Genomic DNA, 17,166 nt, shown 5'->3' on the forward strand with positions numbered 1-17,166 from the left:
TAGCTGAACCATTTTAAATTCCCACCAAAAATGCACCAGTGTTCTAACTTGTATACATCTTCCTTAACATTTCTTCTTCTTCTTCTTTTTTAAATAATAGATGTCCTTGTGGATTTTATGGCTTACTATGTTATCCTTAATTTTTAAATGCTCTATGTGTGCTTGAACAAAGATATATATTCTCCTGAGACACTCCAACATACAATTGTGATTGACTGCCTTGCACACTACAGTTATTACCTGCAGGAATGTGGTATTTGGACTGTAGAGGTGGCAGCTTAGGTGGAATGACAGGTGGATTCAAGGATGGACTTAGTCACCATAAATTCATAGGTTTCAACCACTGCAACCTTGTGCACCCTTCTGAAACATCCCTGTGCCTGCCCTCGGAGACCTTGGGGATAATCTGAGGCAATTTATAAGTTTTTTTCTGAATAAAGTCGTACATTGCTGGTGGGAGTGTAAATTGGTGCATTTTCTTTAAAAACATTTTGGCAGCTCCTCAAAAAGCCAAACATAGATAGAATTGCTGTATGATCCAAGGCCTGCTTCTCCATAGAAAGTGGTCAGGGGCAGTTCCTGGATGGTGAAAGCCAGCTGAACTGGTGGATTAGGAACCTCTGAGGTCTGGCAGGTTACTCTTTGTTCCCTGGAAAAGTAGGTTCCACAGAGACACAGGAACTTAAAAGAAAAAAAAAAGGTGACATGTTCCTGGGGTGTTTAGTGTGTGAGGATGCTGAGTCCCCACACTCATCAGGTAATGCCCAGGCTGCCAGTCTGTCATGGGTCCCATGGCAATGAGCTGACTTCTGCAGAGAAAATTCAGCAGGCAGCAGGCCCCTTGACAGTGAATAGTTTTGCTGTTCCTGACCTGGCTTTCCAGAAACTTCTGGAATTGGTTTCTAGGGGTCCCTCTGGCAGTGAAAGCAGTAAGGCCTGCACTTTTTTGTCCACTGGGCTGCTGAGCTTGCCACTAGCATGGCCCTCGGGGGCAAGGGAAAGCAGCAAAGGAGGCAGCTAGAAGTATCAGTAGGGCTGGAGTGAAGAGGAAGGAATGTCCCGAGCAGGGCTCTGGGGCTGGCGGGACCAGAGAGGGGGCAAAGGGGAGTTCAGAAATTCCCTCCAAGGTCATCAGATTGCCCCTGGGCTTAGCACACCTCCCCTAGCTCTGAGGCCAGGCCAGTCAAGCCAGCTTCCAGAGCCAGCTGGTTGCCCAATTGACTCCTCCCTGGGGAGAAGCCTTGGCCTCAGCCCCTCCTGGCTCCACCTCTTGCCCTCTCCTGCCTGGGCCCCAAGGTCCTCCCTGCAGCCAGGTTCACCAGAACCTGGCCCTGGTGGCCCTGGGGTCCTTCCCGCCATAGGAAGCCCCAACTCCAAGTCTTCTGGAGGCACATTAGCACTGTGTCGCCTGGGCTGGGCATGGTGGTGTCTGCGAGCTTGGTAGCACGAATCTGAGGCTCAGGACCTATCTGGGGGCAGTGACACGGTGGCACATAGAATCCGACACAGCTGAAAGCCAGGACATGGGTGCTGAGACGACACGGGTGGCCCTTTCCACAGCCACCCTGTCCGGTCTGGCACCTTCCGAAGTGGCGGCCAGCTCTGCCCGGGCCTCCCCAGCCCTGTCCATTCTGCTTCTCCACCAGCCTCTGCCTGGCTCTTGGCACTGAGACGGGGACTGGAGGCGTGGCTTTGGCACCCCTGGCTGCCCAGTGTCCCTCCAGCAGGCCTCTGGAAAGCCAACTCTGCCTGGGGCACGGGGAGCACAAGACCACCTGTGCCCCCAAGATGGGCATCCCCAGACCAACCAGAAAGCACCCAGATGTGCCGCAGAGGGACAGGAGTCCGCTCAGCCCAAGGCAGCCACCTGAGTTTTCATCATCAGTGCCAAGGCCCCTGCTCCTCAGTTAGGAAACTGGTTTTCCCAGTTCTCAGGGAACTGGGAACTGTCCCAGGCCCAGGGACAGAGAGGTCAGGGTCTGCTGGCATTCCAGGGGCCCAGGAGCATTTCTGTGCTTCCTCTCCGAGCTTGTGCCCAGGCCAAACGCTACTGTTCTTGTAGCCCCCCCATCCCAATACCCCAGTCTCTAAGTGAGTGCCCTTCCTGCAGTCTCTTTGGCGTGTAGCTCCCGTCCTATTCAAGGGCACTCCAAATCTCACTTCCTCCTCATCGACTGCACCCCTCCCTCGGTCTGCCTCAGTCATAGACTGTTAAGACAAAGCCATTCCTACCTTTAAAAACTCACCTGTGAACTGCTGGCAGGAGACAAAGGCCATTTCCTGGGCACCCTAGTATTACCGAGCGCCTGAGCCGTCTCCCTACAAACATGCTCACGGCTCTATATGCAAGTGTTAGATATCTGTGCGTGCATCTTGCACATGGTACACACACACACACACACACACACACACACACACACACATGTTCATTAAATTAGAAGTGCACAGCACTGGCATAACCTTAGCTTTGCCTGCTTGCACCGGATGCCTCTGGAGTTCTGTCCAATTCTGACCCAGGTCACCCCCACCCAAAAGATGTCTCCTCTTAACTCCTCTGGACAGCTGATGGGGCCCAGAAGATCTCGGAAACCTGGACAGGATTGGTCGTTTGGGTGGGTGGCAGGGAGAGGCAGGGGTGGAGGAAGGGCTGCAAAGTGAGGATCGCTGCCCGCCAGTCTAGAGCCCTGGTTGCACTTGGGCTGAGAAGAGGAGAAAGCTGTATGGAGGGAAGGGCTTTTGGGGTGAGCCATAAGAACTCTGTGAGTGACTGGGGCCCGTCTAGGGAGGGGGTCTGGGCCCAGGAGGAGCTGGCCGCGCCTCCCCACCTTGCTCCAAGGCCGCCCTCTCCCCCAGATTCTCACGGCCCTGGACCGAGATGCCTCCTGCCGCAAGCATAAGCTGCGTCAGAAGCTGGAGCAGATCATCAGCCTCGCGTCCAGCTGCAGCTAAGGCGGGCGCGGCCGGGCGGGGAGGGGGCTTCTTTCGAGGGGGCGGGCGGCTCCGCCCGGGTCCCCAGACTGAGCCCTGGGTCAGGTGGCGTGGGGGAGGGCGCCGGCGGCCCCCTTCACCAGTGCCTTTGGGCCCTGCGGTGGGGGGCTGCAGGGGGTGGCAGGACCAAGCCCCCTCTCAGCAGCAGCAGCAGCAATAGCCCCCCACCCCCCCCACCCCCCCGTGTCCCCCCGTGCCCAGCTGTGGGATAGTCCCCGCTTTCCTGTCCAGGTCTCTGCACCCCCACCCTACCTATTTATTTAACTCCACCTATAAATACACGGCCCTCCTGGGATGGTGCTGGCCTCACTCCCCTTCCTCTCCCAGAGAAACCCTGGAGGTTTGCTGAGGTTCCCTTGCAAGTGTTCGAGTACTGATCAACATTTGTATGTGACAAACTACCTGAGACTTGGGAACAGAACACCTGACGTGATTAAAGGTAGCTATGTATAGTACTCAAGCAGGATCAGGACAAGCACCTGTCCACACCTACCAGAACAGGAACTTCTTAATTCAGGAAGTATTTGCCCCAGTTGAGTGGAAAAATTAATCCTACACTCAAAGATGATCTGCATCTTCTTCCACTGAGCACATCTTAAAAGTAAAACTCGAAAAGATGAAATATTACCAAGTTACTTAGGAGCACCCCAGGACAAAGCTCAAGACTATGTTGGGGCCTAATGTGCAAAAGCGTGCAGCACATACAGCAAAACACACAGCATCTGACATCAAATCCAAATTTACCAGGCATGCAAAGAAGCAAATCCAACCATAATGAGAAGAAAAATGTGTTACTTTTTCAGATTAGAAAGGAAGGAAACTGCCTTTATTGGCAGACATGACTGGCCATATAGAAAGTCTGATGGAATCTACAAAAGAGGTATTTGAACCAATAAGTGTTCAGCAGGGTTGTTGGATATAAGATATTTTAGATGGAACTATCTCCCCCCAACATTTAATCAATTGCACCAGAGCTTTTCTCCACTGACCTGAAACAAGGTCAGTAAGCTTTAAAATTCTTAATTAGTGTTTCTAGGTTGTTTGCTTTTTACATGAAAGAAGAGTTTTCTATTTTGTCAGGATGCAGGCCCAGTGGCCAGTTTTCTGGTGGGAGGGAACATTTTCTGGAGAAAATTTTGTATTATGTAACAAGGGCTCTGAAAATAAATAGAAAAGTAAATGTTTAATGCCGTAATTCTACCTCTTGGAATCCATCATAAGGAAATAGCCATTCCTGCAAAGGCAATACAAGAATGTCCAATTTTCTATAATAGGGAAAAACTGGAAATACTAAATATTCAACAATTACATTTTAAAGTATTTTTTATGCATCCGTTCTCTAACATGCTTTTGAATAATTTTTTAGAAAGAGGGAAGGACATATTAAATGAAAAAAAGGGAAAAATTAATGTTAAACTTTTAACAACGATACATTATGTATTATACATTTACTATATAAATCCAATTATAAAACTAAGAAAATATTCCAAGGTGTTGACAGTGTATTAAAACTTAATGACAGATTTATTTACATTTTTTTCATGTTTTCTAAATTGCCCTAATTACTCTGTACTACTTGAGTATCTGAGTCCCAGAACATCCCCTCCAACATTAAGACAAGGTTGAGAAAATGTGGACCTTTAGGAGCTAAAAAGAAACTCAGACAAGGAATGGCATTGCACTTTTATTTTCTGCAGTAACAAACATTGAGGCGCCAAACTAAAGTGTGCCCCGAGCGCACATTATGCCCCAAGAATAAAGTGGCCTCAACTTCAGAAATCCATGCCCTAGGGATGGGAGCACTACCTAGGGAGGAACACAAGATCAGGCTCAGCTCATTTTTCCTGGTCGAAGTTTAGGTGGCACGGGTGCCCAATGCACTGAATGTTGCGCACCACCAGGGAGAGGTGGGTGAGGAAGGAATTCATGGAAAGTCGGAGGACTGCAAGGTTTTCAGCAGTCCATCTCCTAAACGTGAGGGAGAAAGAAAATCCAGTTAAAAGTGAGAACTCTGTCCTAGGCCCATAGCCCACGCCCCTCCCCCCACCTCCACAGACCCAATACTGAGGTATCTCCCTTGTCTCCATGACCGCCTTCCCGGGGCTGAGATAGGTCCCCAGAACCCGCCGTCACCCTCCCACACTGCCCCTTCCAGAACTGACACAACCAGGATACTGCCAGTCACTGTGAGCTCCTTCCGAACTTGGCGCTGGACATCCGACATCAGACACCTGCGGGCTATCTCCGCCTCCAGTTGGTTTTGGAATGGCACGATGAGGGTGCTGGGGTAGATAGGGTTAAGGAACCATCTTCTTCTGGTTTTGCCTGGCTTTCAGACCACCTTGCTTGTCAGAGGCTTGCCTTCCCCCCAGGCGGCCCCTCAGGTTGCCTACTCTACGCCCTCCTGTCAGCTCAGGCGGCTCTAGCCAGTCTTCTTCCCCTTTCAGACCATGCCTGTCCCCCACTCCGCCCCCCCATCCATCAGGCCCCTCAGGCACACTGCACCCCTCCCCTCCCCGTCCCGACAGGCAAACCTGGGCTATTTCCTTACCAACTCCTCCTTTAAGCCTCCCCAAGGCTGGCCCCCACTGCAGCCCCACCACCCCGAGATGGCCCTGGCCAGTCCCTTGGTTCCCCCTGGTTGCCCCAGCCTCTAGGGGCTCTTGGGAAAGGATACAACGTCAGAGGTCGACCTTCTGGTTCCCCAGCCCGGCCGGGGGCTGCATCTCCACCCAGCCCAGGGGCAGGCGGTGCCTGCTCGACCGCAGGGCCACCTTCGGCGGCATCACCCACTGCTCCCCCATCAGATGGGCCAGGGGGGTTGCCAGGGCCACAGGGGACAACCTGGCCTTCAGAGCTGCTGGAGATACTCTGGCAGTCGGGGATGCCGGGGCCTCCCTGGCCAGCAGAGCTTCCGGGGCCATCTTGGCCGTTGGGGTTGTCAGGGCTGACAGGGTCACCGTGACTGTCGGGGCCATCCTTGGCACCCTGCCCTTTAATGTCACCTGCTCTGCCAGTCATGCCGCTTGAGTGTTCGTCCTCGGCCTGCATGGCTGCCGCTTCTCCGACTCCCAATTTCCTCAGAGCACTCCCCAACACTTGCTTTCTCTTTACCCGCTGTGGAGAGACTGAGCCTTCAGCAAGAAGCTCCTCCCTTTATCATGCAAAAAAAAAAGCCGTAGCTTTCAGTGCGCCTGCGCAAACAAGTTTCTAGGGCGGCCTCAAGGCACGTGACTGTTTCTCACCAATTGGGCCCTGCCTTGTCTGCGGGAGCTGTTGAAGAATCTTCACGAAGCTGCACCCCTTAACGGATGATTCTACCCCAGTGCGCCTGCGCAAACAGACCTACTGTAGCAGTTTCTTGCCAACCTACCCTGCCCTCCTAGTGGAGCCCTCATGGAGCTCTGCCCCTTAGCACGACATGCAGACTAAGGGCGCATGCGCAAACAGGGCCCCTGGTGATGTCAGCAGGCACGTGACCAGTTCCCACCAAGTTGACCCTGCCACAGGCCCTTAAAACCCCTCAGCCTGAGCTTCCTTCCGCAACGTGACTCCATCCAAGTACGCCTGCGCAAACAGCATTTTAGTGCGGCCATGTGCGTGTGAGGACGCCAGCACGTGACCATTTTCCCCCTAGCGGAACCTCCCCGCACAGAGACTGAGGCGCCATCTTCAACCTGTTCAGGAGGCTCTGTGACGGAGGCTTGGCCTGGTCTCCCAGGGTCTCGAGGCGGCTCGGCTGTAAACCTTTGGCTCAAGACCCTGCCAGGCAGAAGGGTGAGTGGGCTTTTTATTTTTGTTTTTTCTCTTTTTTTTTCTTTCAAAAACTTGAGACGAGTGAGATTTCTGCTTGCATGTATCAGAAAAAGGAAAACAGCCCTAACTGTTCCTCTCCTTCCCTCTCCCCTCCCTTGCAGCCCCCATCTTACTCGTCTGCCCCAGCCAAGGAGTGTGAGTTCCTAGATCTCTTCTTCATAGGCAAGAGCTGCAAGCTGTCCAGTGTGCGAGTGAGCGTGTGGGTGTGCGTGTGTCATCCTGGCCCGGGGTGGAAGGAAAAGTGCCAGGGTGGGGTCCTCGAGGGGGTCTTGTGCTTTCCCTTGAACCCACAAGTCTGTGGAGTGAGAGGACGCAGTATTGTGCCGTGGGGCGACACTCAGGCATCCCACACCCAGCTCCCTGAGCTGGGCTACGAGGATAGGGACCTTGGGTGGGCGCCACCCGGGAAGGGGGACTCGTGCATGGCTCCCAGCTCCAAGCGGAAAGCTGAATCACTCTGACATCTCAAGTCTGCCGTGGAGCAGCTTTAGCCCACGCCTGTGTCACGTCACATTTTGAGTGGACTTTAGACTGCTTTCCTCAGCCCTGACCTACGCTGGGGGAGGGAGACTGGGTGGGGGTGGGGGCCTGTGGGACATCATTACTGTGTTGTGAAAGCCACTGCAAAAATAGCAATCAAATTATTTTCCGAAGCTGGCTTTTCCTTCTCCCATAGCTTCCCTGGGGTGTGGTTGGTGCGGGAGGTGTGGATGGGAGACCTGCCCCCACATCCAGCCAGTTCGTTCAGCAAGTATTTGTTTTGAGACCCTCTGCCCCAAGGCTTCTAAAAACTGGGAAAAGGGCAAGGAAGAAGCCCATAGATAGCCTTTTCCCCTTATAAAAGCAAACATGGTGAAGACTGAGAATACACACACTATTAATGAGAATGAAGCTGATGCCGCACTTGTGGTAAACCATTTGGCAATGTCTCTCAAAATTTTAAAGTGCACACCTTTTGTCCCAGCATCTCCCCTTCTTTATAATTGTCCTTCAGAACACTTACAGAAACAAAATTAAGTGTACAAGAATATTTATTGCAGCGCTATTAGCATTATTTAGAAATAATAAAAAAAATCTAAGAAACAATCTAAAGGAATGTAGTAAATTATGATACACTAACCTTAACGCTAATCCCAACTCTAGCTAGGGGAAATGAGTATGCAGGTATGTGAAAGTGGAACCAATCAAGCAGGGGAGGGTGAATGTGAAGTGAAAGCTAAAAGTTTGTAAAATTTGCAAAGAATACTTCACTGAAAAAGTAAACTGTCAAGATCTGAATGAGATGAAGGAGTGGGCCAGGCAGATACCTAAGGAAAAGGCCAGTTGGGAGGCTCCAGCAATACCCCAGGGAAAGATGGTGGTTTCTTGGACCAAGGGTGGTGGCAGTGGAGGTGATGGAAAATCTTCGTATTTGTTATCTATTTTGAGGGAGAAATCAAGAGGTACTGTGGATGAACGGATGTCTGATTGAGAGAGGAATCAAGGATGACACCAAGAAATTTCGCCTGAACAACAGAAAGAATAGAGTTGCCAGGTACTGTGATGGGGAGAGAACTTTCCCTAAAATGGTCTCTAAAAGGTCCCAAGCACCCATGTAGGCCTACAACCACCAAGAGAGTAAATATAGCTATCTTCTCCCAACTTGACAGTATTTCCCAAAACAAGCTCCACCAGGTATTAAGGTGTACTCCCTCACCCCCAACAACCCCTCCAATCCCTTCTCCCAAATAAAACCACAGTTAAAAGTCGGAGGAACCATGAAGCTCAGCAGAAAGGAGTCGCCCAAAATTTGGAGGTTATTAAAGGTTGTCTTCATAGCCATCTCCTAGTTCCCACCAGACCTTCCCCAGAACTCTATCTTCTTTCCTCTTACCTTCCATCTATCAACTGTACCGACAAAGTCTCCCATTTCTTTGTATTTCTGCTAGCTGGATAGTTGGAAAGAAGCTCAATATAACCCTTTAGCTGGAAAATACTTGATATAGCCTTTGGTAGGTAGAAAATGTTTATTCTAATCGCTTCACTCAAGCAGCTCTGATTTAGAGCTCTTGATGGAATAGTTTGCTGTTTATCTAATCTAAGAAGTTTATGCTGTTCCTAGTTACATTAACCAGGCCTTCTAGCTTAATGGCAGGAATGAGGTAACATCCTAAAGCAGGATGAAACCCTACCAGAAACCTCATATGGACTAATAAATCACCACCTTCCTGACTTGAAGACCTTAGATGCCTGGATAGTAAGCAAAAAGAGGACCTACGAGATAACAGGATGTACTGACCAAACAAGAATGAAGCAAATGATCATTTCTCAATTTTACTGAATCCTGTGACTTACTCAGTTTTCTTTCTTATTTTCTGCTTTCCTCTGAACCCTTGCCATTTAATGGTGGACTGCATCATTCAGAAGGCTCTCTTGCTCTGGTTTCTGGTTGGGTTCCGTTAATGAGAGGAACCAGCAGGAGGCCAGAGGGTGGGAGGAGAGAAAGTTAATTGCTCCATCCCCAGTTTGCTGGGGTTCTGAGAGTGGCTGTGTGGTTCTGTGATTCTAAGGTCTCACCAGCAGCCAGTAGCACAGCCTACTCTGCTTGTCCTTTCAGACCCAGGCATTGTTAACATTTTTTCCATTATTTTCTTAAATATAGGCCATTAACAAAGCAATAAACTAAGCCCTGGATTGCAGCATTTGTCAACTTCCATGGTGTAAATACACCTAACAATCAATTCCAAGCCACCAATGTGATGTCACTGAACAAAAGGTTAGGAAGAAAGGTGCAGTTATATAATATAGTACTTCCTGCCATATAGATACAGTAAACATTAAAAAAAAACCCAAGAGCATAAACAAGAGTAAAATAATTAAAACATGATCAGTTTTGAGTATTTATCACCTTTTAAAAAATATAATTTACTTAATTGTAAAGTTACACAATTAAAATGTTAAAAATGGTTGCATTTAACAACCAGCTCGCAAAATTTCTGAAAATTATGCAGTCAGCTCTTGTAAGAGCCCATATGAGCCAGAGCCAGCAAACCAGTGCTTCTTGGTCCCCTGCCAATGCTTACACCTCTGCAGATAGATTTTTCATTAAACGCTTTTCAGTTAAATACTTTTGAAAATGCCTTCCTGCTGCTGCCCTGGCTAATACTTCAGGGGTGGATACAGAAATCTTAGACTTACTTGGGGACATTGTTACTTATCATTCAAGCCTCATTTTTTGATAACATAAGCCTCTTTGGTGAGTTTACCACAGGGATTTTAACATGGAGAACCTCGTATTGGAGGAATAGAATATAGACTGAAGTTCTGGAAGTGACTCCTAATCAGTACAGAACTGACCTGTCTTGGGAGCTGGTTCCCATGTCACAAAAGAAAGGAAGAGAAAAGATGTTACTGACTCCACCACTGGTTCCAGGAACACACTGCCCTTGCAATGATAAAATTATCAGGGAATTTTCTCTGTAACTACTGGCTCCAGTGCATACAATGCTAGGTCTACACCGGGGGATAAAATGGATGAGTGACTTAACTGTTTCAACAAATGTGAAAGGTGAAGGAAGAAAGGAGGAAATGGGAATATTTTACAAATGAAAAGAGGCTTTTGGGACATCAGTGTAATGCAGTGTGCTGTCCTTGTTTGGATTAGATTCAAACAAACTAACTGTAGAAGGACATTTCTGCCACAATGGGAAGATGTGACTATTTACTAACTGTAGGATCATAAGAAGGGAGCAGGGTTAATGTTTAGGTGGATAAACGGTATAGTGATTATGTTTTTCAAAAAAAAAGAATCTTTCTCTCTTGGAGATATATTCTGCAGTACTTATGGATGAAATAACAGTATTCCTTACAAAATGAGTTGTGGGAGCATTCATCATTTTTCATTCTCTGGAAGACTTCGCGTGTATTGGAAATATCTGCCCCTTGAATACTTAGTAAAACTTTCCAGGTCTAGTAAATTTCATGTGGGTAACGGTAGATTTTAAATCACTGAATTAATTTTGTATTGACTGAGTCAGTTATACTTTCCTAGCACAACCTCTAGTTAATATTTTCAAATTTATTGACAAATTTATTCATATTGTTGACGTTATTTTAAAATCTCCAGGTTCTATCTTTTTCATTACTAAAATTTTTTATAGTTTTTCTTTTCTAGATCAATCTTTTCAGAGGGTTGCCTAGCTTATTACCTTTTCAAAGATGTTTTGCAAAACCTTTATCATGTTTCGTTAATTTATTAATTAATCACCTTTACATTTTAAAATTTTTTATTGTATAATATAACATATATACAAAGCAAAGAAATGAAAAAGCAGTAATTTTTAAAGCACACTTTAACAAGTAGTTACAGAACAGATCCCAGAGTTTGTCATGGGCTACCATTCCATCATATCGGATTTTTCCTTCTGCATGCTCAAAAAGGAGTATTTTCTGGAAGCTAGAAGGAATATTAATATAGTGATTCAACAACCATACTCATTGTTAAATCCCATTTTCTCTGCCATACCTTGTCTTTCTCCTTTAATCCTTCTCCCAATTTATGGGGATGTTTAGAGAATGCCTGTTCTGACTCTTTCATGTTGAAAAGGGGTGTCCACAGTATAGAATAGGGGGATGTAATTAATTGATAATCCTGGAGAGGCAGGTCCCTCTGGGTTTCAGGATTTATCTGACCTAGGAACCCTCTGGGAATTATATGTTCCAAGAAGGCAACCTAGCCCATGAAACTTTTATAGAGTCTCAGTTCAAGACTTAGGTGTTCTTAAGAGTCATCAGCAGTGATGTTGATTTGGGTTTAGCAAACCATGGCAATTAACAATACCTAAGTGAAGGCTCCAGAATAACCTCTTGACTTCATTTGATCTCTCTTGGCCACTGATGTCTTTTTTATTACACTTCTTTCCCCCTTTTGTTCAGGAAGGCATTGTTGATCCCGTGGTGCCAGGGCCAGACTCATTCCTAGGAGTCTTGCCCCTCAATGTCAGGGAGAGTTTCACGCCTGAATGGCTTGTACCACGTAGAGGGGGGAGGGCAACGATTTTCCTTATGGAGTTGAGCTCAGAGAGTGCAGCAAAGAGGCTTCCTGGAAACAACTCTTAGCCCTCGTTATGAGTACCCCTACAGAAATAGGTTTCATTAGAGAAAGCCTCAAAATCCAGGACTTGGCCTATTTTCTTGGGAATACCCAATGGCTGGGAGGGAACCCAGGGTTTCCCAGATGGAGAGTTTAATAGTTCTGTTTATGGGTGTGTGTATATATATGTATATTCCCCCTCATGTCCTCAAGGAACTCTTCCAATACTTTTTAATTATCAGCCCACCATAGTCTGAGATGTATCCTGGCACTACAAGCCATACAGAATTACAAGGCCTCATTCCCATTCCGGACTCCAGGAGTCTGGGCTGTCAAAATGAGACAGAGAGGCTGATTCAGACTATGTGTTACAGAACATTTAGGTTCTAGACATAATAAACCTCTCTGCCTTTGATCCCATACAGCAGCTGAAGGTGTAGAGTGCATGCACTATCATGCTTTACCTTGCATTCTAATTTACCTTAGACCCAACCAGATTGGCTTCATTTTAATCTCTAACTGAAGCCTGATCTCTTTCTAGGTTACTTCAACTTTTATTATATATAACTATGCTAGCTTTCAGGTCTGCAACACTCCATTTCTGGGGCCCGGGTGTCCCAGAGCTACTCAAAGTTCCAGGGAAATAACAGCTGATACACGTGTAGCTCAATGTCTCAGAATCCAGAAATACATCCACAACTTCAGACCTAATGTGGCTACTATAAAGGCCCACAACCTAGGCTCTCATTTTTTTAGTATTTTCTGAGAGAGACTTTAGTATGCCTGTTCTTTTTTTTTGGGCCCATTCTGCACAGTCCTTTCTTCCCAAGGTTTATTCAGCTCATCATATGCCCTTTGACATCCCTTCTTTTTGTAGCTGTGCCAAATTCCATCTTATAAGTGTCACCATTTTGCGTTTGTACTTCGCGGTCATTGCATTGTTTGGCTCCCTCCATCTGTTGGGCATCATGGATAATGTTCAAAATAAACAAACCATGTCTTCAGTATCTTCATTGGTTGTACAATCAGCAGAACTGTTAATTTTAGACAATTTTATTGGTCCGTAATGACATAGAACCGGCAAACAAAATGTCATCAACTGTCAAGTCAGAGCTGCACCTTATCACTTGTCCTTCCCTCCCCCAGTTAGTTGCCCCTGGTAATGCTGTGGTACTGTTGATGTCTTCCTGTTAATATTATAGCATGGATTCTTAGTTTTCCCCCTATATCTCTCTACTATTGATTCTTTGTCTAATATCAAACCATTGAAATAATTCATGTGAGAACTTTTTTAATCATTGGGATACATGGCACTATATATCCCCTTTCAATCATATTCATCTTCAATATGACAATCTTACTTATAAACTTGCTAATAAGCTATCATCACTTCTATCTGTTCCCTTGCATTTAGATTCAACCTCCTTTTCACCATCTCTAGTTTCTGCGTACTTCTAAGTCTGCTATATTCTATGGTGTAATCTCTGAGATTGCCTTTTCCAGAGTCATAATAATGACATCATACAGTATCTGTCCTTTTGTGACTGGATTATTTGATTCAGCAGTATGTCCTTAAGGTTCATCCACGTTGTCGTATGTTTTAGGACATCGCTTCACCTTACTGCTGCGTAATATTCATCATATGTTATACCCCATTTTGTTTAACCACTGGTCTGTTGATGGGCATTTGGATTGTTTCCATCTTTTGGCAATTGTGAATAGTGCCGTTATGAACATCGGTGTGCAAATGTTGGTTTGTGTCATTGTCATCAGCTCTTCTGAGTATATAGTGAGTATTGGTACTGCCGGGTCATAGGGCAAACTCAATCTTTAGTTTTCTGAGGAATCGCCAAACTGTCTTCCACAGTGATGCACCCTAATACATTCCCACCAACAGTGAATATGTGTTCTTATTTCTCTACATCTTTTCCAATATTTGTAGTTGTCTGTTTAAGAGCAGCCATTCGTTTAGGTGTGAGGTGACATCTCATGGGTGTCTTAATTTGCATTTTCCTTATAGCTAATGAAAATGAGCATCTTTTCATGTGTTTTTTAGCCATCTGTATTTAGCCGACTTGGTCATGATGTATAATTGTTTTAATGTGTTGGCTGATTTAATCTGTTAGTATTTTGCTAAGAATTTTTGCATCTATGTTCATTAGATATATTGGTCTGTGATTTTCCTTTCTTGTAGTGTCTTTGATTTTGGTATTAGAGTGGTGTTATTTTCGTAAATTATGTTAAGTAACATTCCCTTTTCCTCAAATTTTGAGTTTGAGCACGAAAATTGGTGTTAGTTCTTTTTGGAATGTTTGATAAAATTTACCTGTGAAGCCATCTGGTCCTGGGCTTTTCTTTGTGGGAAGATTTTTGATGACTGATTGGGTCTCTTTATTTGTAATTGCTTTGTTGAGATCTTCTGTTTCTTCTCAAGTCAGCATGTGTAATTTGTGTTTTTATATGAATTTGTTCATTTCCTGTAAGTTGTCTAGTTTGTTGGCATATACTTGCTTATGGTATTCTCTTATGATTTAAAAAATTTCTCCATGATCTGTAGTAACAATCCCCCGTCTCATTTCTAATTTTGTCTGTGTCCTCTCTTTTTTCTTTGTTAGTCTAGCTAGGAGTCCATCACTTTGATTTTCTCAAAGAACCAACTTTTGGTTTTGTTAATTCTTTCTATCATTTTATTGTTTTCCAGTTTGTTTATTCTGCTTTAATGTTTATTATTTCTCTTCTTTTATTTACTTTGGGGATAGTTTGCTGTTCTTTCTCTAAATTCTCCAGGTGAGCAGTTAAATCCTCAGGCTTTGGTCATTCTTGTTTTTTAATATAAGCATTTAGTTCAATAAATTTTCCTCTGAGCACTGCCTTTGCTGCATCCCATAAATTTTGATATGCTGTATTCTCTTTATCATTCATCTCCAGGTACTTAGTAAGCTCTCTAGGAATTTCTTCCTTGACCCACTGATTAAGAGTGTATTTTTTAAATCTCCATATATTTGTGAAAGCTCTGATTCTTTGGTGATTATTAATTTCCAGCTTCATTCTGCTGTGGTCATAGAAAGTGCTTTGAATAATTTTAATCTTATTAAACATATAAAAACTTCTTTTTTGTCCCAGCATATGAACTATCCTGGAGAATGTTCCATGTGCGCTAGAGAGGAACGTATATCCTGGTGTTTTGGGGGTGTTATGATCTATGTATGCCTAAATTCATTTATCCCATTGTTTTGTCTCTCTATGTCCTTGTTAATCCTCTATGTGGTTGTTCTATCCATAGGGGAGAGTGGTGTACTGAAGTCTTCTATTATTACTGTTGAAACGTCTATAGTTCCCTTCCGTTTTTCCAATGTTTGCCTCATGTACTTTGGAGCTCCTTGTTTGGGAGTATACACATTTATGATTGTTATTTCCTCTTGGTGACTTGTCCCTTTTATTAATATGTAGTGTCTTTCTTTGCCTCTTACGACATCTTTACATTTAAAGTCTATTTTATCTGATATTGGTATCACTACTCCTGCTTTCATTTGTTTGCAGCTTGCATAGAAGGTCTTCTTCCATCCTTTCACTTTTAATCTAATTGTGTCCTTGAGTCTATGATGCATCTCTTGGAAACAGTATACAGATGGATTATGCTTTTTAATCCATTCTTCCAGTCCATATCTTTTGACTGGTGAGTTTAGTCCATTAATGTTTGTGGCAGTTAGGTTTAGCTATATCAACTTGGGCAGGTGATGATGCTCCGTTTTCAGTTTACTGCTGTTCTGTTGCTGTGGACATAAATCATCAGCATGTGAAATTCGTCTATGGCTGATTACATAAGCAGTCGGCTAAGGGGAGTGCCTTCTGCAAATGAGTGATGCTTAATTTAACAAGCTGGAGGTTTAAAAGAGAAAGGTCAGAAGGGAGCTCAGCAGCTCAGCATACCTCATCTTAGCACTTTTAAGTCAGCCCAGATGTTTGGAGATGCAGAAAGGAATCACCCCGGGAAGAGATGTTGAAACCAGAAGTCAGGAGAGAAGGCCAGCAGACGTCACTGTGTACCTTCCCATGTGCCAGAGAAAGTCAGATGAAAACTAGCTGCCTTTCCTCTGAAGAACTATAAATTTTTATTTAAATAAATCCCCTTATTAAAAGCTGATCCATGTCTGGTGTGTTGAATTGTGGCAGCTTTAACAAACTAAAACAGATTTTGGTACCAGGGAAGTTGGGTGTTGCTGCTGCAGTTTGCAAATACCAAACATGTTGGAACGTTTTTTTAAATGGCTAAGGAGAAGATTTAGGAAGAATTGTGAGGAGCTTGATAGAGAAGGCCTAGAGTGCTATGAAGAGACTGTTGGTAGAAATGTGGACTCTAGGGATACTTCTGATGGGGTTTTAAATAGAAATGATGAACGTGTCATTGAGAACTGGAGGGAAGGCATTCTTTGTGGTTGGAGGGCAGAACTGAATATTTAATAGAGAAAATTTCCAAACTAAGAGTGGAAGATGAAGTCTGGCTGCTCCTTGAAGCTTATAGTGAAATGTGACAGGAAAGAGAAAAATTGAAAACTAAACTTTTGGGTGCAAAGAACCCTGGAGTTGATGGTCTGGAAAATTCTGAGCTTCCAGAAAGAAAGACCCCAAAGAATAGTACCCCATGTGAGGATTCAATAAAATGTAGAGGCAGTCATCCATTACAGGACAAGCAAGAATTTGAGATGGAGTTATCCAGAAAGGATTTGTGGACAGTTATTTTGTCTTATGGGCTTAATCCCAGCATACTGCATAGAAAACCAACAAGAATGTTGTGGCATCTGTATAAACAGAACCACTGCTGCCAGTCTAGACAAAAAGGGACAGAAAAAGACAAATTGGACAAAAAATAACTACGGAGAGAGAACCATGGAAGCTAAGGTCTGAAGCCAAGAAAACTTGGGCCAGAAGAGCACACCCACCCATGTATGTGGAGAGGGTGAGTTTGCCCCAGAAGCAGAAGGCAGGCCTTCCACTTCATTGCTCAGGAAGAGTTGTGCTGCCTCAGGCCTTGGATAGAGTGGAGAACATTCCTTGGATATTGGGGAGAGCCTAGATGCCATCCCATTGTTCTGGAGGAGTTGAGTGTATTCCCTGGACATGGCAGAGATCTGAGGTGCGACTTGGTGTTTGGAGAGGGTGGAGCTGAGTAAAAGATCGTCTCCCCAGTGTCTCCCAAGGTTGCATTTGGAGAGAGCAAAGCCACTGTGTAGGCCCTTGGAAAGGATGGGACTGCTGCTTTTTAAATCCCTGAGGATAAATGACTCTCAGAC

At 45.2% G+C, this 17,166-nt stretch overlaps 2 protein-coding genes across 4 annotated transcripts in view; one reads left to right on the top strand and one right to left on the bottom strand.

The window, feature by feature from the left end:
• Nucleotides 1-4,665: 4,665 nt before the first annotated feature.
• On the bottom strand, nt 4,666-6,287 carry LOC143670492 (uncharacterized). Its single transcript, XM_077145324.1, has 4 exons — nt 6,234-6,287; nt 5,666-6,142; nt 5,151-5,270; nt 4,666-4,956 (listed from the first exon to the last, which is right to left on the bottom strand). Exons 2-4 carry the CDS (start codon nt 6,037-6,039, stop codon nt 4,824-4,826), a joined length of 627 nt encoding a protein of 208 aa, XP_077001439.1. The 5' UTR covers nt 6,040-6,142; nt 6,234-6,287; the 3' UTR covers nt 4,666-4,823.
• The window catches only part of LOC143670491 (PWWP domain-containing DNA repair factor 3B-like), a 54,246-nt gene continuing 43,341 nt past the window's right edge, over nt 6,262-17,166 (top strand). For 2 of the 3 annotated variants that reach the window (XM_077145322.1, XM_077145319.1), the window contains exons 1-2: nt 6,262-6,765; nt 8,233-8,338. The gene's annotated coding sequence lies outside the window, so the exon portion shown is untranslated. The remainder of the gene's footprint in view (nt 6,766-8,232; nt 8,339-17,166) is intronic. The other variant, XM_077145323.1, reaches the window with a different exon arrangement.

Source organism: Tamandua tetradactyla, chromosome X (assembly GCF_023851605.1).
Source record: "Tamandua tetradactyla isolate mTamTet1 chromosome X, mTamTet1.pri, whole genome shotgun sequence".
NCBI lineage: Eukaryota > Metazoa > Chordata > Mammalia > Pilosa > Myrmecophagidae > Tamandua > Tamandua tetradactyla.